The 26,567-nt window shown below is 40.4% G+C and overlaps 1 protein-coding gene across 4 annotated transcripts in view; it reads right to left on the bottom strand.

Annotated features, from left to right (window-relative positions):
- The window catches only part of MBNL2 (muscleblind-like splicing regulator 2), a 156,433-nt gene that overhangs the window by 105,715 nt on the left and 24,151 nt on the right, over positions 1 to 26,567 (bottom strand). For all 4 annotated transcript variants that reach the window (XM_012647351.1, XM_012647350.1, XM_012647353.1 and 1 more), the window contains exon 2: positions 2,236 to 3,010. In XM_012647351.1, the coding sequence (XP_012502805.1) occupies positions 2,236 to 2,409 (174 nt within the window). In that variant the 5' untranslated portion in view covers positions 2,410 to 3,010. The remainder of the gene's footprint in view (positions 1 to 2,235; positions 3,011 to 26,567) is intronic.

Below are 26,567 nucleotides of genomic sequence, written 5' to 3'. Positions count from 1 at the left end.
CTAAGGCTGGCAAGTGGCTGAGCAGGTATTTAGACCAGGACCTGTCTAACTCCTGTGCCAGCGGGCTCTTTTCACATTTTTTTCAGTGGGACAACTTTAAAAATATATAACATTGTACTCAGATTAAATAACCCAAAATTTTATAATTCTAAAAGTGAATTCATAACTTGAGGAACTTTATAACTATGCTGCAACACCTGATAAAGTTATACTAGACACTTCTGGAAATGATTTTTAAAGTGCCGTTTTACTTGAATAGTGTTCAAATTCTCATGGTTTGGTTCATGTTTTTATGCTAAATCGTTCACTATCCTTTATTCTATGGGCTGGATTCCTGAAACAACTGTGGTTCTAGTGAATCCTCAGTGATATAATGAATTATAAGGACATAGGAGTTGTTGCCCTGTTGATGTTCAAGAAATACTTGGCTTTTGTATGTTGGGAATATTTTCTCCATATTTCTCTAACTAGTTTAAAGAATAAAAAGCTTTAAGAAACTTGCAAAAATGGTGATGTTTAATATTGAATATACAACCAGGGAAGGCTTGGATTAATAAAATGAAGGAATGGGGAGTGACCTGGAAAATTAATTTCTCATCTCTGGCCTGTTTTTATGTCTTGAAGCTCCCATGATCTAGTTTTAAATCTATACTGCTTTTTATAGTGAATGTTTCTGTTGGTGATAATCAGAGAGGCAAATACAGATTTGGTTTACTTTTTTGACTAAAGGAAAAATAAATACTAATATACAAATTGTTATAGTTTTTATGAATTATGATTTATCTGTCTATTCTTTTACATTTTAGGCAAAATGACTCATAATTTTAAAGTTAAAATCTAGTCTAATAAGCCTTTTATGATAAAAAAGGAATAAAATAAGAGTAACTATTGATGTAGATAACAGATCCAATTTGTCAAAATTTTACCCTTAAAATACTTCTGTTGGGTTAGAAATGTATTCTTCTGCTTTGAGTGTATTGAAAGATTTTCTCTTTAAGTTATATTTAAATATATGGTTTGAAGTCTTATGTTTACAAGAGTGATACCTTTGACTTATGAGTCTTATAAGACATAATTTTTTACTTAAGATGAAATTCTTCCAAAGGACATATCCAATCCCTTCAACACCCAAGAATAGGATAAGGTCACACTATTTTGTAAACTCACAGCACTATGATTCTCAAATTATATATGAAGAGCATTGATGAACAATTTTTTTAACTATTTGGCAAATGTATTGAAGTCTTGCAGAGATGTAAACATTAAGCTCTTTTTATGCTATGTGTCTTACTTACCACTATTACTTATTTATTACTCATTTATCACTATTGAAAACAATGTTATTATGCCTGTAAGAGTGTCCTAGACAATCTGGAATTCATAGCACCATAATTTTAGGGCTAAATAAATCCTAAAGCATTATGTGCTAAATCATCCCACTTACAGATGTTTCATTAAATTGCCTTATTTCTTCAAGTCCAAACTCTACCCAACTCAGTATACAACCCAGGTGCTACAGCCTCCAAAAACATTTCTTGAAACAGTCAGCTGGAAACCAGCCCTCTTCTGTGGCCTCCCATGTAAGTGTTTTCTCCCGCTAGTCCCCGCTCAAGGCACTGTCTCTTTCTTCTTGCATTGTAGTTATTTGCTGATGTGTTGTATTTTCCTTGCCAGACAGTCAGCTCATCAAGGGTGCCATCTGAATCACAGTCTGTCCTTTTGTTATAGAACTCACCTCAAGTAGGTTCTCAAGTACCGAGCATTGAATGTGCACTTAATAATTTCTGTTAGCTGTGACAAATTTTCAAAGAAGTGTTTTAGAAAGCACTTGGTCAAGAAAGAAAGCCAGAAGAACAGAAACTTCTTCAAGAAGTAAGTCAGAATAACTGGCACATGAAAGTGACACATTCAATTTCTTCACCTTTCTATAACCTCCAGAAGATCAAATGTTAATAAAATATTTATCTTCAGTTGTCACAAGCCAGACTTTGATTTAAAACTCTTGGGTACATGAATGTCATGCCAGACCAGAAATACATCATCATGTATTTTTAATTTAAACATGGATATGTAAAAAATTTATATACGTCTCATAGGAAAAAATTGGAATGAAAATCTTTCAACTGTCACCACAAACAAGAAAACAGAATCTAAAAGTGATTTTTTAAACTTCTGTAAAAGTGCAACGAAAGTCCAATGTGGCACTGAAATGACACATAAAATGCACTCTCTTACCTTTAAGGAATCAAAGCAGGCAATTACTCTTCCATTTTCAACCTGGCAACTTTTCGGGGGATGAGCAAATTTGCATTCTTCATCGGAGCGCGAGCACGTTCCTCTTTGAAACTGTCTGCAGACTTCCAACGTCAGCCATTTTGTATCTCTGACTGGGGCAACGTTCAAAGCCATGATGATAAAGTAGTTCGGGCTGTTAGTTTCTGTTAAATGATGAAATCAACCCAAGTTCTAATGATTCCAAAACTACTGCTGTGAAAACTCCCACATGTAAGTCTGAAGGTAAGCGACAAATTGCTTAATGAAGTCCAATCCAGGGAGCGGAGCGAGGAGAGAATGTATCGGCAGGCAGTCACTCATCAATCAATATGTCCCACTTGAAGGCAGTGGGCCGCAGGAGAAGCATGCTCTGTGTCATCTCTGGCTTTAAATGTCCAATCTTGACTGTTTTGTAGATATAGCTGTTTTTAATAAAGTGACTTCAATATCATGGCACTCCTTGGGAGAATATTAGTTCTGACACTCACAGCTATTGACGATGATGGAAAATAAGCCACTCAGATGTTCATATTTTAGCAAGGTTTCTTTTTCCTCCCCGTTTTTAAATTCTGAAATGAAACTATTGGCAAAGTCAGACAACTGAGGTATCTTCATCCACTCATAAGGTCAGGGTAAAGTATGTTTGACAGAAAAACAAGATGTCAACACCAAAAGAGCTCCCAGGCTGCCGTTTCCAGCAAAAGTGACTTCACACAGGCACTTTTAAATCATGAACCTGCAAAACACAAATAAAACATCAACTGATACCCAAACTCAATAGAATCAACACTTTAACAAACTATTTAACTCTTATCGAGAGTTTGCAAATGTGCCGTTTAGAGCTCTGGGCATTGAGTATAATGAGAAAAGTTATGTGTTAAGAAAAAAAAAAAAAACACGAAACCGAAACCGTACTGCAGAATGATCTAGGCAGCAGTCCAAAAGTTAGGAATGACTCAAATAGATGAGTGTGGGAGACACAATAATTAGGCCTTCTGAAACAATTCAATCTAATGTGCTTAATCGCCAAACAGTGTATTAGAACTGTGGCTTCCAATTAATTTCACATTTAGGCTATTGATTTTATTGTTGGGAACGCTATAAACAATTATTTGGGATGTGTCTCTCCTATGTAAAAAAGATATTGCCTTTTTGGATGAAGTGTGGGCTCCTTATTCTTTATGTCCTTTCTGTTTTACAGAGCTTTGAACTTAGAGATTGGTAGGTAAGAGCGTCCTGACATTTATTTTCAGTTATCTTAATACATCCTCACCACCGCTGCTACTTGCTTAATGTGAGTCTTCCCTTTATGCTGTAAGCACTCTCAGGGCGAGAACTATTCTTTGTAGCTTTCACTTCTGTATCCTCAGCGCCTCAGTCCCTGGTATATATCAGATCCTCAAGATATACTTATTGACTGATTTAACCGATGACTAAATGAATGCATGTAAGTTAGTTTTAGTTTAGTTTAGTTTAGTTTTTAACTGAGTCATCATCTAAAATTACTCTGTTACATGGAATGCTGGAGTTAAAACACATCTATAACACACACATAGTTAGAGTTCAGATTTCTAAAATAAGCATCTTCAGTTTCTTTTAATTTTTTCAAAGCTTATTAAATTATTGGAACACTAAAAATTTATAATTACTGGGACAAGCATGAATACAGGGCTGAAGTCCAGAAGTTGATCATTTTCATAAATTATATGTGCCACATGCTACCTTACATACTTGCTTAGCCTTGAGGTCCTTCTAGAGAATTTATAGCTAAGAAGAACTTAATGAAAACCGAAAATCAATTATTTAAAATTGGCATGAAAAAATTTTTAAAAAATAGGCCAAATAAGTTCAGAGAACAATAATTTTTAAGGGGTTCACAAGTGTTCCTTGAAATAGTATATCCCTGAATCAGCTAAGTTCAGTTACCTCTGGGTAATCATGCCAAACAAGCTTCCTTGCATTAGGGCTGCCCTTGGCTGCAGTGTTTGGTGAGTTGGAAACAGGGGAAGAGCTGCAATGGGGTCGCAAGTGTATCTGATCAAGGAACATTTCTTTAGCAGGACATGTCTTGGGACTGGCGGGAAATGCTACTTCATCCCAATAATTCTTTCACGTAGTAAAAGTGTTTGCATGAGTGATAATTGTGTGTGCATTTAAGGAAACGGGCAACCTTGAAAGCTATGCCACAGAGCTAACTTCAATTATAAAATATTTGAGGGATCCAGGCAGGCTCCTGCATGTCTGTTTGGCAGCATTGTGTTCACAGCAGCAAACATCAACTAGCTTAAGTTAGGGAGCTTAAGAAGATGAGTTTAATAACCAGATCCACTCTGGGTCAGGTTTCCTAAACCAGCCTGGACCTGCATCTTCACTCTCTCCACCCCCACCTCTAATCCCAGGGGAGAACAAAGGGTGAGGAGAACAAGGGACAAGGAGACACTCCTGCCTGTGTAAATGAGACCAGGCACTAGGATAAGGGGGTTTCAATGATGGGCTGAACATATTCAGTTCATATTTGCAAAATATTATATAGGGGTCCTGAGTCCTATGTACTAGGCCCTGAGATGTTACATGATAGCAAAGATGAGATAATGCTCATCCTCCAAGGCAGTGGAGTATCTCCCAAGGCTCCACATGTAGGAAAGAAACAGGAAAACATGAGTATTTATGCATAGATGGCGTGAATAACTCCTCAGATATGCCTAAAAACCACACAGGAGCCATGCTTTCGATGCAGTCCAGTGAATGGTACATGCTTCTGCTTATACTTATAGATTTAAAAGACATTTCCCCCTCACCCTGGGAGAAACAGATTCTCATTTCTCCTTACTATGAAAATCCCACCAGAATTTAGATTGTCAGACTCTATGAGGATAAACTTGCTCGTTACAAAACAAATTATGCATTTCTTTTAACTGATGAGTAAAAATTGTATATGTGTTTAGTGTACAACAACATATTTTGAAATATGTATAAATTGTGGAATAGTTACATGGAGCTAATTAACATATGCATGAGCTCACATACTTATCATTTCTTAGTTGTGAGAACACTTCAGATCTATAAGTGAGATCATGCGGTATTTGTCTGGAAGATAAACTTGCCTTCAACAGCAAAGTAGCCAAACTTTCTGATGGCCAGAGTCACTTGTAAGTCAAAGACATTCCGGAAAGGAAAGGAATGTGCATCATAGCACACATAAACATATTGCTATCATAGCCTCTCCTGAACCTACTCTTTCCCACAGTTGTTCTCTGTTCCTGTCCTAAAAGTTGTATAGTTACTGTTGTCAAAGGCACTACCTCCCTTGGGCTGTCACAAGGAGTGGGGACAGGCAGGCAGCCGTGGGAAAGTGGGAGAGCAAACGTGAGTCAGGTTAGGGTTGGGGCCACCAAAGGAGATGGACAAAGATGGGTCAGGATGGGGAAGGTCACATTTTAACGTGGTCATTAGGGACAGGACTGAAACATGCCAACACACAGACCTGAGAGAATATTGGACCCACCAGACTGCAAGTTCCTGGGAGGAGGGGGGTGTGTTAGGGCTGCGCTGTCCAATACGGGCCACCGGCCACAGGTGGCTATTGAGCACTTGGAACGTGCCTAGTGCGACTGAGGACCTAAATTTTACATTTTTATTTATTCTTAATTAATCTTAATTTAACTTAAAAACTGACCCTTGATTCTATTCCTGAAAAAACTTTTAAGTATGATTAAACCAACTTGAGTATAGGAATCTACTTTTTCGATTGCAGATTTTATGAACTGTAAATATAGCTTGAGTATTTCCAATGAAAATTTACCATCCAAATTGAGATGTGTTCTAAGGGTAAAATACACACTGAGTTCAAAGATCTACTATGAAAAAAAATGTGAAAATATCTTATTAATATTTATTACATGGTGAATTGATAATTTTTAATGCATTGGGTTAAATATTATTAAAATTAATCTCACCTGCTTTTTTATCACTAGAAAATTCCGAATTACTATGTAGCTTACATTCTATTTCTATTGATGGCACTGTCTCAGGGGCTTTTGCATTTCTTCTATCAGCCAACAGAACTTTCTGGAATGGTGGAAAGTACCCTGTCCTAAGAACCAGCTTCCTGTCTTTATTTTGCCAAGGTTCCTTGTCATACAGTATTGAGTAGGTCAGTTTTCCTGAGTTCGGCCTTTTTCATCTGTAAATGTTCGTAATAGTTCCTGCCTGTGTTTACATAGTTGCTACATGAAAAACGGATTATAGGGGAAATATAAAAGTACTTTGTAAACAGTAAAGTGTCCCAAAGCAATGTGATAAAAAAGTCACTTTATAAATATTTATTAATGAAATCCACTTTCAGGCTTCCTCTCTCTCAGTAGTTCTGTGCTGATGACTGGGGTCGTGCCTGGCTGGGGTGGATCTGCTCTAGCCACGGATTCCGAGAGCAGGACAGTGCCTAGAGATCGAAGGTCTGCCGCACAGGGTACCCAGGGCCCCTTATCTGGAGCAGGCCTCGCGTCTCAGATCGCCTTTCTCCCGTAGCCTGAGGGACCCTCAGAGATCTCCCCAAGCATTACTACAAAAGCCTAGAGCCTGCTTTCTTCCTCCAGCTGCTGTTAACCTGAAAGTGAGTGGAGCACGTTAGGGCTGAGCGGTCACGCTGGGTGGGAAGCACAGGTCAAACACTCTGCAAGCACTGAGGGGCAGGCTGCTTCCTTCGAGAGCCTCATGGAAATGCAGCTGCTGTTTCCATTCTGGGTGCCCCAGGTGAGCAAGGAGGAAGGGGCAGCATTTTCAAGTTCGTCTGCCCAGAGGGGCTCTCGTTAATAATGCATCTGTCTGGAGAGGGCACCTCTTTCTAATTTCCAAAAAGGTTCCATGTAAATGACATTGGCCCTGGTAATATGCAGGTCACCAGTAACCTTTCCCAGAAGTTTCTGGGCTGAACTGGGAAGCAGGCTCTCTGCTCACATTATTTTCCAGTTCTTTCTGTCTAAGTCTCTCTCACTGGTTTGCCTATTCTTCTATTTTCCTCACTTCTTTTGACTTGTGTTTCAGTTTCATTTCCAATGTCCCAAACAATCCCACTCTAATTGGCTCCTTCCTTTGCAGAACCCAGGCGGAATTTGCAAGTTGCTGTCCCTGGTTTTTTCTCTGGCCTTCCATTTCCTCCTCTTCCTCCGCACGCCCTTTCCTCTTCCTCTCTGCGCACCGGAAACCTGCCTGGCTAAGCACCCCCCATGGCAGAGGACAGGAGCTTGCCCTGGAGGAGTCATCTGATTCTCTCTTGCAGCCCCTCTTTTAACACTGCCTGGAAATTATTTTTAGATAATATCATTACTCCTTAATTCACAAGAACTGTACATATTGATTTCTCCCACTGCCCCCACCCCCAGTGTAAACTCCTACAGGGTTTGCCCCGTGTATATAATAGACTTTCTCTATTATTTTTGAAGCTCCAAAGTTCAGCTCAGTACCTGATATGTAGAACATGCTGGACAAATGTTTGTTGAATGAGCTCCTGATCCTCCTCCAAGGAACATTTGCATTTTACTGTGAACCAAAGTCTAAGCTGGAGGAATAATGCTCTGAATAGGGCATTTCAGTATTATTTGTAGGACAATTCCAACAGGGGCCACTGGCTTGCCCCTGCCAAGTAGGTTGAGGGTGGGGAACTGCCCCAGGGGTGAACTATTTGAGCCTCAAAACCCAGAATCCTTCACCCAGTGATTTTCAAAGTGTTGCAATTGGGCCAGCAGCAGCCACCCCTGGGAACCTGTCAGAAATGCAGACTCTCAGGCCCCACCCCAGAGGTCCTGAGTCAGAAACTCTGGCGGTGAGGCCCAGCAATCTGCGGTTGAACAAGCCCTCGGGGGGTGACTGATGCAGCTGGAGTTTGAGAACCCTGTGATAAGCATTCCTTGCCGCCCTGCTGTCCTTCTGTCCGCCAGTGTCCTGCTGGCTGGGAAAAAACAAATGGGGCCTCCCTGAGGTGCCCACAGGACCTCGGGTTGCCTGATTCCTACAGCATGTTGGCTGCTGGCTGGGAACTGCCCCCAGAGGCTGTGTTTCTGATCAATAAAAACAAAGGAAAACAAATCTAGATAACAGAAAGCATCTGAGAGGCTTGTTTCAGCTAAGGCTTCATTCTAGCATTAGAAAATAGACTAACCCACAGCCCTAGAGACTTTATTCCGGATGAAGCAGGCCTTTGGTAAGGGTGGGTGGGGCCTTGTCTTACGGACCCTTGTCTGAGAAAGGACCACTTTAAAGGGACGAGTGGCCCTTGGTGACCAGCAGCTCAGGCCTCAGTGGGAAGAGGCTGCTTTGTAGTGCCCTCGTCTCTCCAGACAGTGCTTGGTATAAGGAATATGCAGGTTCACCGCTTGACTCATCTTTAAAGGAAAGGCAAGATTGAAGTTCGAGCATAAAGAAAGGAGGCTCTGTAGTATTTCCTGAAATGCCAAAGGACTTGCAGTTCAACTCGACAAAAGAATCCCCAGCTATTTTTAGGGTCTTTACTTACATGACACTTCATTTTTCAAAAATATATTTAAAACTCTTCTTTCTAAGTGTTAGATTTTCAGAAAGCTGTGACTTTTCATTATATGAAAGAATTTGTTGCTCACGTTCTTTTATAGCTGCTAAATTATGCAGGGCAAGTTCGGCAAGCCGGGCCTTTCGCTCTGCAAGATGGTGACCTCCCTTCATTCCATGCCCCTCAGACAAGCCTGGGCTGTGGCCCCCAGGTGTCGCCGTCCGCCGTGCCGACGCTTTGTAGGCAGTTTGTACATTTTTGAAGGGAAAAACATCAATCACATCTGATCTTGAGACAGAGATTGATCAAAATTTAAGACAGCCTTAAGGGAAAAATTTTGCGGTACACAGCTCCTCTAGTTTACTTTCGGGTCATCTCCGATAGTTTCGCTGTCTGCCAGACATCGGCCTCCTAGGGAGCTGATTAAAGGATCCGTGAAAAACAAACCTATCTCTGAGTCAGACAGTCAAGGACTCATTATCCGTTAAGTAATTTATAGGATGCCTTTAATTTTATTTTGTATAAATCTAATTACCATAAAGAAACCTTATCTCCTTGACTTCCCTCTTTCTAATTTTTGGAATCTCTGGGTTTCCTATTTTTAATTTTTAAATTCTTAAAATATATTTTTCAAAAATAATTTTTCCTTCCTGTGAGTGGCTTGATGTTCAAGCATCCCCACCTCTATTTCTGGAGCCTCATTTAAAATAGCTCTCAATGTGCTCTCTCCGCTGATCAATGGCTTGGCCGCATCCTGAACCTATCCGAGGCAGACGCCTGGGCTGGAGAGGGACCCGGAGGAGCTGCCAGCTGAAGTACCAGGGCTGAGAGCCACTTGACCCCCAGGAGTGGGGTGTAATACTGCCCTGTAATCACAGCCACGGAGAAGCGGCTCCTCTCTGGGGCCTTCCCACAGGAAGCTCAATGGACCAAAAAAGATACAGACGTGAGGGAGATTCCAATGCACACCAAAGAAAGAACCCGTTTGAGGCAGGCAGCAAAAGAGATTGTCTTTTCAAAAGTTTTTTTTTTCTAGACACCTTTAAATTGGCTTCGTCTTAATTTATTGAAAATATACATAAAATTGTGCTTTGCATGTTCTGCTTAGTTTAGGGATAAGAAAAGAACTAACTTTTCTACCCTGGAATCTAGTCTATCCTCTATATCTGAATAGCTGTGTGATGTTATCTAACCTCTCTGAGCTTCAGTTTCCTTGTCGTCACGGAGATAGTAATATATCTAAGCCATAAACACATGTACTGCTACCAAAATATATTTAGTAGTATATTATCAGTACTCTCTATATGGTACCTAGCCTTTTATGGTACCTACCTTTTAAGAACATTAGTTCTTAAAAGTCATCTATGTGTATGTACACACATACACACACACACTCACAAATGGCAGGTGGAAATAACTGTTATGCACTAAAAGTTATAATTTTCTCCAAAATCAATGAAGTGTACGAGAAAGAAAGTAGAAAGGCTCTTTCTCCAAAGGTGAGTAACAGCTATGAAGTCCTGCCTAGAATGTGAGTTAGACACAGCCTTGGGAGGTCCTCTTCTGAAACTAACTCCAAACTCTCCTTCCTTCTAAGTAGGGAAAGAACCATGACTGACAATGATGTCTTCGTTTTAATGGTACTTTGTTCTTTTGAACATATTTTTAAATACATTTCCATAGCAGAAATAAAACACAGGGACACCCAAGGTCACACAATGAGTCAGATAAGCCAACATTTGTTCCATGATAAAGGTAATAAAAGGAGAAATTCTAAAAGTTTTTTCTTATGTCTTAAAGTACAAGTGAAAAATTCATAAAATCTAGGGCTCATTTTAAGATGTGAAAATTTCAAGCCCATTTTCATTGCCATTGCCAGGAATGGGTGGAGAACGAAATCTCATCTTCAGTATGAAGAAGGAAAATTTCTAAATATACTTCTGAAACTACAGCCAGATGTAATATATTCAACACATATTTGTATTCAAATTTTGTTTTTCACTGCATCTGTGCTTTCTATCCAAATATTTATAATTCAGTTAGGCGATGCCGTTATTAGAATAAAAACAATTATATTAGATACTGTTTAAGACTGACATGGCACTTACTGGTTTCCTGGATGCCCAGGAGCCAATGGCTGCAGCCAGACAGAACGATTATCGATCTGCCGGCTGAAATCCAGCCCTGCATTCCCGGGGAAGTCTTTGTCAGAACTTCCATTTCCTTCCTCGGCCACAGGCACTGGTAGGCAGGACTGCTTTCAGCTGACCTTTGTCCGTCCCTCTCTCCATTGCCCAGCCTGATGGCCATTTCACCTGTCTGTACACCTATGGATGCCAATACTCCCTTTTGGGACATTTTTGTAACATAAATGAAAATAATAAATAATGTAGCCAACAAACACTTTTTATATTTTTTTACAAAAATTAATGTATTTCCATGACTATAAATACAGCAGTAACTAAGATATCAAAGGCAAGTAATTTTGTAAAATTAATAATATACAGTTTAAAATTTCAGTGCTAAAGCACATTAGAAAACATAATGAAGTACCAGAAGCTGCCACCTATATGTTTGTAGTGCTATTATGAGTGTGACGGGTGCAAATGCAGACTGACCCATGTATGACAAAGGATGTGGCTTTTCCAAATGCTGAGCAATTTGTGATGAAGTCCCTATCAAGTTAAGGAATAATATTATCTCAATGTACACAGCTGTCACATTCTTGAAAAATTCAATTATACTAGAACTGTCTATAAATTAAAAAATAAAAATAAAACTTCGTGTGAATATGGAAAATGGAGTTAAGACCTTGACTCTTATGACGATAAATGGTCTTTCTAAAGCATGAGAATGTTCGGCAGGATGCTCAAAAGTCACATGAGATGCAGGCTGACTCTTCACTCTGAGGGAGTCACGTCCATTGCAAGATATCAAACCTTTTACTCCTGTCCATTAAATTCCAGAGATTCTCCCAGGCATTTGGACAATAGAAAACAAAATGCTCCTTTAAGCTTCCACAATGTTCCTTAGGGATGGTGTGGCCCCCAGTGCGAATGGTGATTTAGACTCAGGCGCGTCTGACTGGTGGACTTGGGTGTTAACACTCAGCGTGATCAGCGCAGTGGACGTGGAGAGCACAGGCAGGAGCTCGACAAGACCCCACCTGGGGGAAGTTCTTTCTGGAGCAGCACCCAGGACATATTAGAATTCCAAGAGCTTCCGGGGTGGGGGTGGGGATGTGTTAAAGGTTATAGCAATGGTCCAGGGGGAAAGGGATAACCCAGGCAAAAACTGACACTGCAGTGGTGAGAAGGAACAGAAGGAGGGCACTTCCAGGTCACCGCTGAGGGAAATGCATTAGAAACAGATCATCTTTGGGGATTGGGGTGAGGAATGCAAGAGAGAGATGAGTCAAAGATGACTTCGAAACGTGGGTCCTGTGTGGGTAGGACAGTGATGCTCCACCCAGGAGAAAGTGGAAGTCAGATAGAAATGGGGGTATGGAAGTTAAGATCAGGGGTACAGAGGTGGAGTTCATGTTCATAGAAATGATGGCTAAAACCATGGGATGGCTAAAATAAGAGAGAGATGGAGAGAGAGAGAAATAGAGATGGAGATTTCCATGTATATATTTAGGAGAGAAAAGACACTTGAATAGGGTCAAGGACAGTTCGTTTAGTTATTTAGAGGTGACAGAAAGAGCAGTAAATCAAACCACAGAAAAAAGTAAGACAGAAGCTCCTCTAAATAGTGCAGCATCAAGGGAGAGAGGTTCAGAGCTTCAAGAGGAAGGAACAGCCCAAAATGTCCACTGCCATGAAGAGATCAAGGCACATGGGCAACTTGTGCTGGGTAAATGCCATGATGCAGAAGCCCTGCTGGCTCCTGAGTGGTGGTTCCTGCGGCACATTGCCGTGGGGAGCTGGGGAAGGAGAACTTGCAGTACTCGGTGCTGCAAGAACATCATGCAGCAGCAAGGTGAGTTTGCCACTCTCTTCGCTCTGAAGTCAGAGAGGCTTGGATTGCCTGTGTGATACTGGGAAGTTACCCCTTCTGAACCCCAGGTTTGCACCACCTGAAGCACCTGGGAGGGTGGGAGAGCACCTGCTTCTCCCGTTATGCTTCCCATGCTTCTTTCTTTTCTAAATGGGAGGAAAGAAACAAGACAGGAGCTTGGGAAAATGGCAGGATATAGATGTGGGCCAGAGAGCTGCAGTTGGCCCACAGGAGGAGGACAAGGTGGCCAGCTCCCATGGGGCCAGGCCTCAGCGAGAAGACAGGATGCTCACTCCTTACTCACAGGGCCCAAAGAAGGTGGGAAGCGAGGGCTACAGCCTGGCTGGAAGCTAGACAGCAGGAAAATGAAACCAGGGCAGCTTTTGTCTTGTGGCCTCTGCCCGCTCAGTCAAGTAGGCTAAGGAAGTTCTACCCCTAGAGACAGGCAGAGGTGGGGCTGGGCCTTCCAGTGAGTGCCTGGAGCTTAAGACATCCATGGTGAGCAGAAGTTGCTAGGGAGAGAGAAAGGCAGGGAACATCAAGTGGCCCAGGATGCACAACTACAGTTGAAAGAGCATAAATTTATTCTGAAATGATTATGGTTTTGTCACTCTCTCCATCTACCCTTGGCCAGCTGAGAGCAGAGGCAAAAACTGGGTGCTGCCAATTTCAAAGGTCAAGGTCTTGGAGACAGGGCAATTTAAAGTAACAAAAAAGCATCTGGGCATGGTGACTCATACCTGTAATCCCAGCACTTGGGAGGCCAAGGTGGGAGGATCACTTGAGGCCAGCAGTCTGAGACCAGCCTGGGCAACACAGTGAGACCCTGTCTCTCCAAGAAATGTTTTAAAAAATTGACTGGGGGTGGTGGCACACACATGTAGTTCCAGCTACTTGGGAGGCTGAGGCAGGAGGATTGCTTGAGCCCGGGAGTTTGAGGCTGCAGTGAGCTATTGTTGCACTACTGTACTCCAGCCTGGATGACAGAGAGAGACCTGTCTCTAAAAAAGTAATAAAAATAAAAATAAATAAGTATATAAATAAATAAAGTGCCAGAAGGCCCAAGGCATGATGATAGTACACATGGAGGCAACTGCAGTTGAGGAGGTGGAGGAAGGGGCTGTTCTCTCCTGGGTGGAAATTTTACCAGTGATCTTGCAATAATTTCTGAGTGTATCCTAAATACCTTGATGTGTGTGTGTGTGTGTGTGTGTGTGTGTGTGTGTTCATGCCAAGTTGCAGAAGAGAGTGACATCAGAAGTGGGCACGGCTGGACCAAGAGGGTCTGTATCAATTGTGGGCTCAGCACACGATAATCCCACGTGCTCTGCAAAGGGGTGAAGAGCCAGCGGCGGCTTCCCTTCTATCGGAACGAGTGACGGCCTAGAAGATGCAACAAGGCGTGTGCGCCTGTGTCAATGACAAGAAAAGGCAGATGCCGGACAGTGTTGGAGGAAGCCGCATAGAGAGCCGAGAGATAACTGGGATGAGGTCAGCATCTTTAATGGTGAGGTAAGACCCAGGTAGAGCACAGAACAAACATTTACTGAGAACCATGTGAGATAGTGTGTTAAGGTGAAAGGAAATAAAGATGGGAGTGATCAAAGGGTCTGTGCCTGGCGGCCTGTGTTAATTGGAAAAGGAGGAGGTCAGCGTGTCTGCACATGGGAATGTGGGGAGGAGAAGGAAAGGCAGGGATGCAGGCAGTTTGGCAAAATCCACGAGGCCTCTGTCTAACCACTCTCTTTTCAGTTTCATGGCTTTAAAACCCAACTCCCAAATTTGTATTCTCTCTCTCTGTCTCCTATTTCCTCATTCCCTCGCTCCCTCTCTCTGATACCCCCCATCTCATCCACCAGTAAATTGCACTGACTCTACCTTCCTAAGAGATGCAGAGTCTGGGCACCTCTCCCCAGCTGCACTGCAGCCACCTTCCCCCAAGCCACCATTATCTCTCACCTGGGTTAGCGGTGACTGCACTCACCTCCTAACCATAACGGAGGCTTCTGCTCCTATCCCCTGCTGTCATAACTCAACAAATTACCCCAAGGGATCCTTTGAAAATGTAATCAGATCATGTCATTCCTCTGCCCGGGAACCTCCAACAGCATACATTGCCCTCCATGTTTGCCCCACACCTTCTCTGGTTCCCCTCCAGCCACCCTGGCCTTTGACTGCTCCTTGAGCAGCCAGGCATGTCCTACCTCAGAGTTTCGACCTCGCTGTTCCCTCTACTGGGAATACTCTTGTCCCAGATTGTCACACAGCTTGCATGTCAGCCTACAGGGAGGCCATTCCTGATGTAATATTGCATCAGTCTTACCTCTTCGCTCTGGCTCACCCTGCTTTATTTCCCTCCAAAGTCCTTATCATTATTTGGCACTCACATACTTACTTGCTTATCTGTTCATTTTGTCCCCCAACCAGAAAGCAATGCATGTGAGGGCAGCGTCTATCTGTACCCCAGACATCTAGCACAAAACCTAACTTTAAGACACAGTGAGCCTTCAATAAATATTTGTTGAATGAGTGAGTGAATGAATGGACAAAAATAATGAATGAACATGCTACATGGCTCACAATTTATGCCTAACTTCATGGTTTCCTTTGTTCTATCTTCATGACAGGATTTGAAATATCTCTCAACCATATTGTTCTTGCTATTATTTCCACATTCCGGGACTCCGGTTTCCTAGCTTTAAAACAGAGAGGGCTCCACAATTTCTAAAGCAACTTCTGTCCTTACAGTTCTGTGATTGTATAGTGATTGGCAAGGCTGATTTAAGGAGAAATGTATTTTTAGGAGCTCTTCTGGAAATCTTATCAGCTCTGCTGGGTTTGGCCTAGATTTGTGAGCAGGGCTTTGGAGCCGTAGGATCTAAAAGGAGCATCTGTATCGGGGGAAAGGGGACATTGGTGGAGCCCATTTTGTTCCTGCTCCAGAGTCCAAACCCAAGGGGGCAGCACAAAAGGGGACCGAGGGGATGGGAGGTGGCTGGGGTCTGCCTATAGCACTCAGCACCTGGGAGGAGCAGGGGCAAAGAAGACAGAACAGGAATGTGTGGAATGCTTAAGCCCCAGGCTACAAAAAGGACAAAAGTCTGAGGACTTGGTACCCAAAGATTTCATTCTTTCCCTTTATATTAAATATTTTCTTTTCTACTAGCACAGCCTATGGAATGCTGCTGTGCACCAAGACCTCCCCAGCACCCCCAAGCCCGGTCTTTACGGTGTGGCGGTGGTCCCAGACCTAGAGGAGGGTCTCAAACTTTCAGAATGGAAGCAGCGCTGGCTCCCGAAGGCTGTTAGCAGAAAAGGTTGCTGGGAGTCTGCGTGGATGTGAATATATCGCTCTTAATAAGACTGGGCTCCAAAAGGCTCAGTCCCTTGGCCCTGGTGTGTTCTAGCAAATAAAGACTCTACTTTTGAGCCGCACAAACCTTCACCACAGCATACCTGGGGGTTAGCCTATCTCCAAAGGCAGGCCAGAGAGCGCAGGCCTTCCTCTGGCCTGGTCCTCTGAGGTAGTGGCCACGGGTCTCCTTCTTGAGATATGTGACCCACCTGTTGAGGATATCCCACAGACATGCTGCCAGGAAGAACCTTCCAGTTCTCCAACCCCTTTCCACATCCAACTCCATCCCACCATCTTTGCAGAACACAGAACCAGATACGGGATATGTGGATTGAAGGATCCCAAAGTTCAAAAGACTCCAGAAGGACAGAGAATGCTATTTGCTTATTTGAACACCATGGAAAATATATCACAGAGGCAGACACGTGGGTGATGGTATTTCATTAATATTTAACGAAATAAAATTTCCCTACAGCCCACCATTTGACTTCAGCACAAAAGCAGAACCCAGCAATTCAGAATCAGGAAGAGGCCAATTTATTAAAACAAGATTTTATTTTGTTGTTATTTCACTCACCCTAGAAGTAAAAAAAAAAAAAAAAGAGAAAGAGAAAAGAAAAAATCAATTTCCTGCCATACTTTTAAAAATCGCCATCGACAAAGAATGACTGAAGCCACAAGTATGAAGCAGGCTGCAGACATGGGTCTGAGTCAACAGTTCCTCTTATCTTTCAGGAAATTGAGCTAACTGCTAGATATTGAAATCAACACCAAATATTTACAGTGTTTAAAGCCCTGAGCTGTGATAAATCAAAAAAAAAAAAAAAAAACTGGCAACAAAGCATATGTTCTATAAGAACGTAAGCCCGGCGACACCAGGCCTGACTACATAACATTATTGCCAATTGCTGAATGCAGGTCACATCAGGCCGGACTTGTGAAATCAGGCGCCCTCCCACTCCTTCCTTCACTCTGGGAACAGCTTCCTTTGCTGCCTATCTGCCCAGACGGGGCACTGCTCAGAGACTAATCACCACCCGGCTCTGCTTCCCGGCCGCCACCAGTTGTCATTATTTCTAAGCAACATCACCCTGTGCTGTGTCACCATGGTAACAACGGGCCACTACTTTGAGAAGTACAACATCAAAATGGGGAGAAAGGAAAAATCACAGTCATCTGATCTGCCCTTGGGCACGAGCAACTGCTGGGGTGGCAAACACTGTTCTTCCCATTTTATGGAAGAGGAAACTGAGGAATGGGCCAGTGCTCTCCTTGATCCTGTGCAGGGGGAAGCAAAATGTAAAGCCACGCCCTGCACATGGTGCTGTGCTCATTGATTACCTGGAGCCGCTGGGCCATGTCAACAGGCATCCGGTGTGAACAAAACAAGCAACAAAGAGGCTGGGTGCTCTGGCATCATGCAGACGAAACAAAAAATCTTTAGACATCTATTTTAGTGTACTAAACTGTCCTCTTAACTCTATATTTTGCATAGTTTCTCAAATACATGGTTCTTATTTAAATATATGTAGTTTTGCTTTCCCAGGTCCACTGGCCCGTGGACTTCTTTCAGTTCTGTAATTCCCCTCTACCAAATTACATTTCTTTCAAAAAACATATCCATTTCCCTTTAAGTGTTTTTTAAGAGGTATACTGCTGAGTTAGAAAATTAATAACCTGGCCTAACCTGTGATACCACCCTCAAGACAAGCTCTCAAGTTACTTCTTCATTATTTTCCAAAACGATTTTATCATCTGCATTCCCACGTGCATACTTCAATTGCTCTTCTAATGCTCCTTGTTCCTCAAACTGGTCTGACCTCCTTCTCTGAGAGAACCAATAGCTTTGAATCAAACCAAACCCAACAAGATAAAATGAGAGAAAAAAAGGTAGAGTATGAATAATACCTTTTTCTGGCATGCAGATTATCACGTGGCTACCTACTTAGTCTCTCTGCATATTCCAATAACCGAAATATTTTTTTGTCATTAACACTACGTATAAAAAAGCAACTTGACCATGCAGTGATGCTTTTCTATTTAAAGTATTATTTTGCTAATACAGTCTCTTTTTAACTAGGGGTGGAATAAATGCAAAATAATTTTGAGGATTATAATGAAAGTCTATGCATATGTGAATGATGTTTTGCTTATTGAAATGTGTCTTATTGGCAGTAATCAAAATGACTTACTTAGGATTTGACAAAAGCGTTCCTCTAAATGAGAAATGGATTGCTTACTTGAATCCACACTACTGAGAGTCAAGAGACACAGCGTATACAACCATGGACTTTTGTGCAAGCCACTGAACTTGAAACTTCAGTTTCCTCATTTCTACTAGGTTGTTGCTGAGACTCTAGTGACATACTTTGGAAGACTTGGAAGACACAAGGCAGAACACTCATACAAGGCATCACCATTCCCGGGGTTCTTGCCAGGCTATGGCACAAAGATTGCAACATTGCAGGTGGAAACTTTGGTTAAGGCTGCTCTGATAACCTGCAGTACTTTTTGCAGTACGAATGACTCAGTGGCAGCAAATATTTATTACATCTGACTATGAGTTCTTCACTTCGCTGGTTGCTATAACCGACTCCCCATCAAGCCGACTAATAGGCATTCCAAAGCTTCAACCAGCTTCAAAAACAGTAATTTCAATATCTTCAAAGAAAACTGGTACAAAAGAGATCCATGCTCCAGGCTGGAAGTTTTAAGGGTTCACTGTTATTTGTCTTAAGTTGATGCTTTTGGCTTCCCTAATAGTCTTCTTCAGAAAGAGAAACACTTTGGTTACTAAGAGTGTGTGAATGTGTAAGTCTGTGGGCAGATTCTGGAGCTTCACGGGTAATTGGTTCACCTCTCCTTATCCTCCACCAAAATACAATTAGCTCATTAGGGCCCAAGCAGTTTCAAGAATGAAAGAACAACCTGCATTTCTTCTTCCGAAGTGGGGAGTGTAAAAAGTGAAAGACTCGTGAAATACTCGGCTGCCCTTTGGGAGTAGCCTGTATGTCAGAAAATAAGTGAGTCTAGAAGTTAGAAGAACTGAGTGTGAGCTCTTGCATGGTCACATGCCAGCTAGGAGTGTTTGGGTGAGTCCCAATTCCTGTCCAGCCTCAGTTTACCCAACCATAAAAGAAGATTCTGGACCAGGCTGTGGTCTTCAAACTTGGGTGTGAGTGGCCACTTGGCCCAAGGTAAACATAGTGCAGCTTATGAAAGCATCGGTTTTACTTAAAAACTTTTTGGGGGTAAAAGAGAAAGAATGTCAAATAATTAAAGTGGTATGTAATATGAAATTCGTTTCTTTATATTAGAGCAAAGATATATAATGGAGTAGATTGCAAGATATAGAAGACTTTTTTAGATAAATAAGCAGGATTCATCAGTTAGTCCTTCTAACCCTGAGCAGACCAACTCCCCTCTCCCCTGCTATAAGGGTGTGTCAGTGGAAAAACTTGGGAAATACTGATCGGCCTTGGACACTCCAGAAACCATGTTTCTTGCCTGGTAGTGGGAGGGATCTTCAGGGAGATGCTTGTGACCCATGGAGTTTGGTGTGTTAACCCTGCAGCAAAAGCACAGGTTCATTAAAGCTAATGATTTCATCTGAGCCACTCGCCCTCCTTGGAGAAGAAAATAATGTGCTTCTGCACATCTAAATGCCTGAAATGATCATGGTGTATACTCTGGCTTTAATGTCACCTTTGACAATAGACTGATTTATTTACTGGAAAATCAGGGCCAGCCAAGAGTACCTGGGCTGTTCATGCCACTGAAAAGTAGCATGCATGAGGTTTTAGTTGTATTTGTTCCTTGACAGGATTCCTTTTTTTTCACCCAGACTGGTCTCAAACTCCCGGCCTCAAGTGATCCTCTCACCTCAGCCTCCTGAGTAGCTGAAATTATAGACATGTGCCACCATGCCCAGCTAAGACTCAATCGTGCTTTAAGAAATCCATCAAATTAACTACAGTTCTTAAGAATTTACACTATGAAAAAGCAGATTTGGAATTATAGAGGCTCTTATATCCCTATAGCTGCAACACTCAAACACAAAAGATTGGGGGAGAACAATGGAGGGCTAGGTTTAGGGTCACAGAAGTCCAAAAGCAAATTCATATCAGATGTCTAGATTAAAAAAACTTCTGAATAGGAACAAATGCTTTTCAGAGGACATTTTAGAGAAGGAGTAAGTTAATAACATTGGCCTTTGTTTTTTTTTTTTCTTTTCCTTTTTTTTTTATTTCCCTTTTTTTTTTTAATTTCAGCATATTATGGGGGTACAGATGTTTAGGTTACATATGTTGCCCTTGCCCCCCCTGCCCCCCTCCCCCGCTAAGTCCGAGTTTCAAATATGTCCATCCTTCGGGTGGTGCACATTGCACTCTTTGTGTATGCAAACACCGGTCCCCTCCTCCCCCCTCCCCCCGCCCAACATCCAATAGATGTTATTCTTATATGTGCATTTATGTGTTGATCGGTTAATACCAATTTGATGGTGAGTACGTGTGGCGCTTGTCTTTCCATTCTTGGGATACCTCACTTAGTAGAATGCGTTCCAGCTCTATCCAGGAGTATATAAGAGGTGCTATATCACCATTGTTTCTTAAAGCTGAATAGTACTCCATGGTATACATATACCACATTTTATTAATCCACTCATGTATTGATGGACACTTGGGTTGTTTCCACATCTTTGCAATTGTGAATTGTGCTGCTATAAACATTCGGGTGCAGGTGTCTTTCTTATACAGTATCATTTGGTCTTTTGGATAGATGCCCAGTAATGGGATTGCTGGATCGAATGGTACTTCTACTTGTATCTCTTTATGATATCTCCATATTGCTTTCCACAGAGGTTGCACTAGTTTGCAATCCCACCAACAGTGCATGAGTGCTACAATCCTGGATAGGGAAGCTCCCGGCCCACGTCACAGCCAGGGGAGATCCATAGGCCTGAGGTCCTGCTTGCTGGCAGAGGCCTGGGAGAGGACACGGAGTGGCCTTTGTTTTAATTGAAACACTTACCACCAAAATTTTCATGAGTTACTTCCAAAATATTGATACATAACTTTCCTTTTCTATCGCAATGTATCAAAATCCTTTATTGTGCTTCAAAAATTGAAATTAATAATTTTATCTTAGATTTTTAGGTGTGAATTATTGTTTATTTTTCAAAAATAGCTATTTTTGAAATAACACATTTGGAAAAATGTGAAGTATTAATGCATTTTAAAACTATTCAGTGTTATGATAGTTTAATCTAAATATCTAAATGCTTATCAACGACATTTAATAGTTAAAATTTCACATGTTTGAAAAAATTTACTGAAAAGTCCTAAGAAAAATCTATCACATTTTCTGGAATGTAAATTTCCAAAGAACACCATGTGATAATTTCTCTAATAAGTATTGTAATAACAAGTACAGTGTTACAATCTCAAAAGAGAATTTTTGTGTATCACTATTTCATAAAGGGAAAATTAGCTAAAGGATTCTTTTTCAATGAGTGGGAAAACTAGTACGCTTGAAATATGTTTCATTTATTCATATAGCTCCAAAATCTCCCCAACTGATAAGGCTTGATAAGGATACAAGAAACTGGAGAGCCCTCTGCTAGTGAATGAACAGGATCCACAAGTGACATCTGTTTTTACTCACCTGTCACATGTGTCTCTATCTTAAGGGATGAAGTTTTAACTCATAAGCATATCAGAATATAATGAGAACTCAATAAGTATATACATTTTTGCTTGATGTCATTTATTCAAGCCATGAACAGTTTGGGGCACAATTATGTGGGCAGAACTATGTATCCCTAATAAGGCTAGGCTAAGATTTCGTAGGACTGGTACTATATGTTTTTTCATTTCTTTGCTTCAAGCACAGAGTTCAATAAATATTTGTTGAGTAGATAAATGGATGTATGGATGGATGGAGGAAACAAAGCAAAAATGTATTTGTCTCTTTATTTTAAATTTATATATCAAAGTTGTATTTTCTATGAAGCAGGAAACCAATGTGCAATCAATCAATCTTAAAATGTACTGTCCTGAACTTTGTTTTTAATATCATAAGGCTAATATTTATGAGACGCTTAAGCGTCTGAGATTTCAGTTAGTGAGATGAAAAACCTGCTGCCGGTTGCTATAATTAGTTTAAAATTCCCTGGGGGGATCTTGCATTCACAACATGATATAAAATACAGAGAGACCTCTGTCACTAACCATTTATTTTTAAGAATTTTTAGAAGATAAGCTTTTCAAAATTTTCAGAAAGTCAAGAAATGATGCAGCCAATGCATTAATAAGTAACAGTAATATATGGCATAGCCACTGGAAAAGAGGAGAAAATGTTATCATTATCTGCAGATGACATGATTATATAGCCAGAAAATTCAGGAGAATTAAATTTAATTCTCACAAGGAAAAAGTGAGTTCAGTTAAGTTGCCCGAAATGAGATAACTAAGTAAAGTTAAATGGGACCAACAGTTTTCTTGTTTTCCAGCAAAAATTAGGTGGAATATATACTAGAAAAATATTTCATTCATAATAGCTTCATAAAACATAAGACAGCTGGAAATACTGCTAACTGAAAATGTATTGGATCAGCATAAACAATAAACTTTATTTAGAGATATCAAAGAATATTTGAATAAAATTGAGAGATATTTATAGAGTAGCATTTAAAAATATCAGTTTTTAATAAATTACTTTGCAGGTTCAAAACAATTTTAATAAAATCTCAAAGGGATTTTTTTATTGTTGGGGAAGGTTGTTACGAGTATAGGGAAGAACTTGAAAAATCAGTTTGGCATTTCTTCTCTGGAAATAGCAGCAGATGAAGACAGAACATGAATTTCTGAAAAAGAATCACAATATATGGGATTGGCCTTAGTGTATCTGGACACATGTACTATTAATCTAAAACAATTAAAACTGTTTGTTACTACTGTAGGAATAGACAGATAAATCAATGAATGGACTAAAAATTTCTTGAAAGAGACTCCAGTGTATGTTAGAACTTAGGATGCAAGATAATAAACACAACACATGGAGAGAGGATGCCTTACTCAGTAAGTATTGTTTGGAAAATTGAGAAAAATAGAAAATAAATTACTTTATAAACTCAACTTGTACTATCGCCAATTGATTCACTGATTGATTTAATTAAAAAGATAATCCAAAAAAGGGCAAAAGAAAATACAGATCTCTCATTGATAACAGGTATGCAGGTCCTTCTAAGAATAAAAAGCAATAGGAAAAAAGAAGAACAAAAATGTCAATCTTTAAATGCCTCAGTACATTTTTACTATGTGCTTCTACTAGTTCTATTCAGCTGTGAAAACCCCAGAATTTTGCCTAGTAGCTACAACAAACTCAAAACTAACTGTTCAATAGTTCTTCCCTGTGCAGTGGAAATACCAATAGCAAGGAGACTTGGCTGAGCTGTAGATTTGGCATGGAGGCTTAAGCAAAGAAAAAGTTGGGTAGCGAAAAGTAACCCCTTAGGGTAAGAAACTCAGCAGAATTGACATATCCCTGCTAGATATACCATGTCCACGACTCCTTCCACACTATACTGAAGCGGCTACACCACCAAATTAAATCAAATTTATATCCAGGAATCTTCTACATAATATTTGAGGGGAGGATTATATTGACAGTCAGGGAGTGCCTGGTGAGCTGTAAGAAGATTTCTCTGCCCTGCTTTGAATAAAAAGGAGCCGAGCCTGGACAGACCTCTCTTCATTCAAGATTAATGAATGAATAAAAAACAAATAAACAAACAACAGCTAGAAATGCAACAACAATCCAGTATAACTGACGGGAAGATTCTGCAAACTAAAAGAGGAGTCAAAAAGGCGGGTGAAAGTTTATCATTAAAAAATTTGAAGTAATTTTCAGACAGCATTTTGCTTTGTATTTTCTTTTCATTTTTTTTTTTTTGAGACAGAGTCTCCCTCTGTCACCCTGGGTAGAGTGCAGTGGCGTCATCATAGCTCATTGCAACCTCAAACTCCTGGGCTCAAGCCATCCTCCTGCCTCAGCCTCCCAAGTAGCTGGGACTACAGGCACAGGTACATTACGACGCTGGCTAATTTCTATTTTTAGTAGAGATGGGGTCTTGCTCTTGCTCAGGCTGATCTTGAAGTCCTGACCTGAAGCAATCCTCCTGCTTCAGCCTCCCAGAGTGTGAGGATTACAGGCCTGAGCTACCACATCCGGCCTTTGCTTTGTATTTTCAACAAAGTTCAAGAAAGCTCATCCTTTCTTCATGAAGTCATGAAACAGGAAAGGAAGGATAAGAAGAAGACAGACTGAGTTGAAAAGGGACTAAGAGATAGGCAGAAATAAAAGTGGTGCTTGATGTAAGAAAGAAATGAAAGGAAACGAATATTTCCATAGCAGAATTAAAATCTGAATTTGATGCAGTAAAATGCATTATCAGTGTGCAAAGTAGAGTCGATGAGGTGGAGAATATACCTGAGGCATATTTATTTACACAATATAGAGAAAAATAAAAAAGAGGTTAAACTGATCAGAGAGCTATTGACAGATACAGAAAACAAAGATCCAACCCAAGAATTATTAATGTTCCTGGAGAGAAAAAAAAGAGAACAAACGAAATTGAAGCAATAATTAAAAGATATAGCTAAAGGAATCTTGGGAAGTTCCAAGAAGAGCTGAGGAAAAGATCCAAACAGACTTCCGAGTCCTGGGCAAAGCCAATGAAAAGCTTTGTGAACCCAAAACCCCCTGGCGGTCATGAAGACGGAGTAAGATTTCTAAAATTATTAGCCCTCTCCCTGCAAAAGAGATAACTACAAAGGAATTGATTGGCTTTCAACTTCTCTTTTGCAACACAATAACACTAAAAGCTGATAGAAAAATGTCTATCAAAGTTCGAGGGGAAAACTTAATACTCAAGATAATATACTTGATCATATTATATTTCCAACATGAAAATGAAAAATATTCTCAGATATGCTAAGGGTAAAAAGCAGCAGTTCCCAGGAATCCCACTTTTAAGGATATATCCTAAAGGAAAAAATCAGGCATGGGATTAAATGTTTATGTATCAGCATGTTAATCACAGCATAATTTATAAGAATAAACAATTAGAACCAATGTAAATGTTAAGCAACAGGAAATGCTAAAACAGATTCTATCTTCCTATCACCAGACATTAAGCAGCTCTTAAAAACCGTGTTTCCTAGCAATGTGGAATATCAGGTCCAAATGTTTACCATATGATATTAAATAGTATATATTTTTTTCTTGAGAAAGCAAATATTTTATCAACAGAAAATAAAACATAAACATACTGAGACAAAAATTCTAAAAATGCCCCCTGGACTTTTATGCTCGCAAACATGTCATTTTCTCCTTTAAAATTGAACAATGGGTCAAATGTCACTACCATCTAGGGTCAAGCATTTATAAAATGCGGATACACTTTCCAGACTGAACATCTTAAAATGCAAGAAAGTTGAGAAATAGGGAAATCGTATTATTTCACTAAGTCTGGACACATTTTTGTTATTGTGGACCAAGCTCACTTAGAGGATACCATAGGCATATTATATATTACAGTTTGTTGTCCAAATTGCGTAGCAGAAATTATGTGTTATTGAAAAATAAGTCTCAGGATAAAAAACAGTTTAATATTTAAACAACTTGATATCAATTTGAATAATTCCAACTCACAAAGAGTGGATTGTTGTGTGGTGGGGGGGTGGCCAACTTTTAAGAAAAGAGATTAAATAAAAGAACGAATAGAGTGACAATGGCTTGCAAATTGTAGCTTTCTAATAATAACAAAATTTGCATAACACTTTTCATAGACTTGGCATAAAAATGTTAAATTATAACTACTTATTATTGCTTCTAATAATAAAGCATAACTAATAAAAAATTAACCATTTAGAGACCACATGTGACAATTTGAACATTACATTTAGGATTTTGCTCCACCTTTTCTCTGTGCCTCCTTTGATTTTTATAGGAGTTTAGAAGAAAAGGGAAGATTCTAAGAAAAAAATGTTACCTTGATTTTATTTTTCTTAACAGCAATAATGAACATTGAATTTGTTTCTTTTTGTGTTTTAAATATTTTAATAGTTAGAGATATTATGCTATGGCTTGGTCCCTTTGGGGACTCCTAGCACATATTTTTGGAATGGTTGGCTAAGGTTTGGGGTGAAACGTAAGTCTATGGTGTCAGGTACTGGTAATCACTGTGTCATGCTTTAACCAACTAAGCTATTCAACCATGTACAAGATCCTCAACCATGACTATGAAATATTATGAAAAGTAAATTGTTATGCAAAGAATAAATAATTACATGTTAAACCCGAGAGTAATAAATATGGGAAGGAATATTTGCCAAGATATATTGTTTCTAGTGT

The sequence above is a fragment of the Propithecus coquereli genome, unplaced genomic scaffold (genome assembly GCF_000956105.1).
Source record: "Propithecus coquereli isolate 6110/MARCELLA unplaced genomic scaffold, Pcoq_1.0 Scaffold262, whole genome shotgun sequence".
Classification (NCBI taxonomy): domain Eukaryota; kingdom Metazoa; phylum Chordata; class Mammalia; order Primates; family Indriidae; genus Propithecus; species Propithecus coquereli.
The sequence above is the reverse complement of the archived record's forward strand: the minus strand, read 5'-3'. Positions and strand labels throughout refer to the sequence as shown.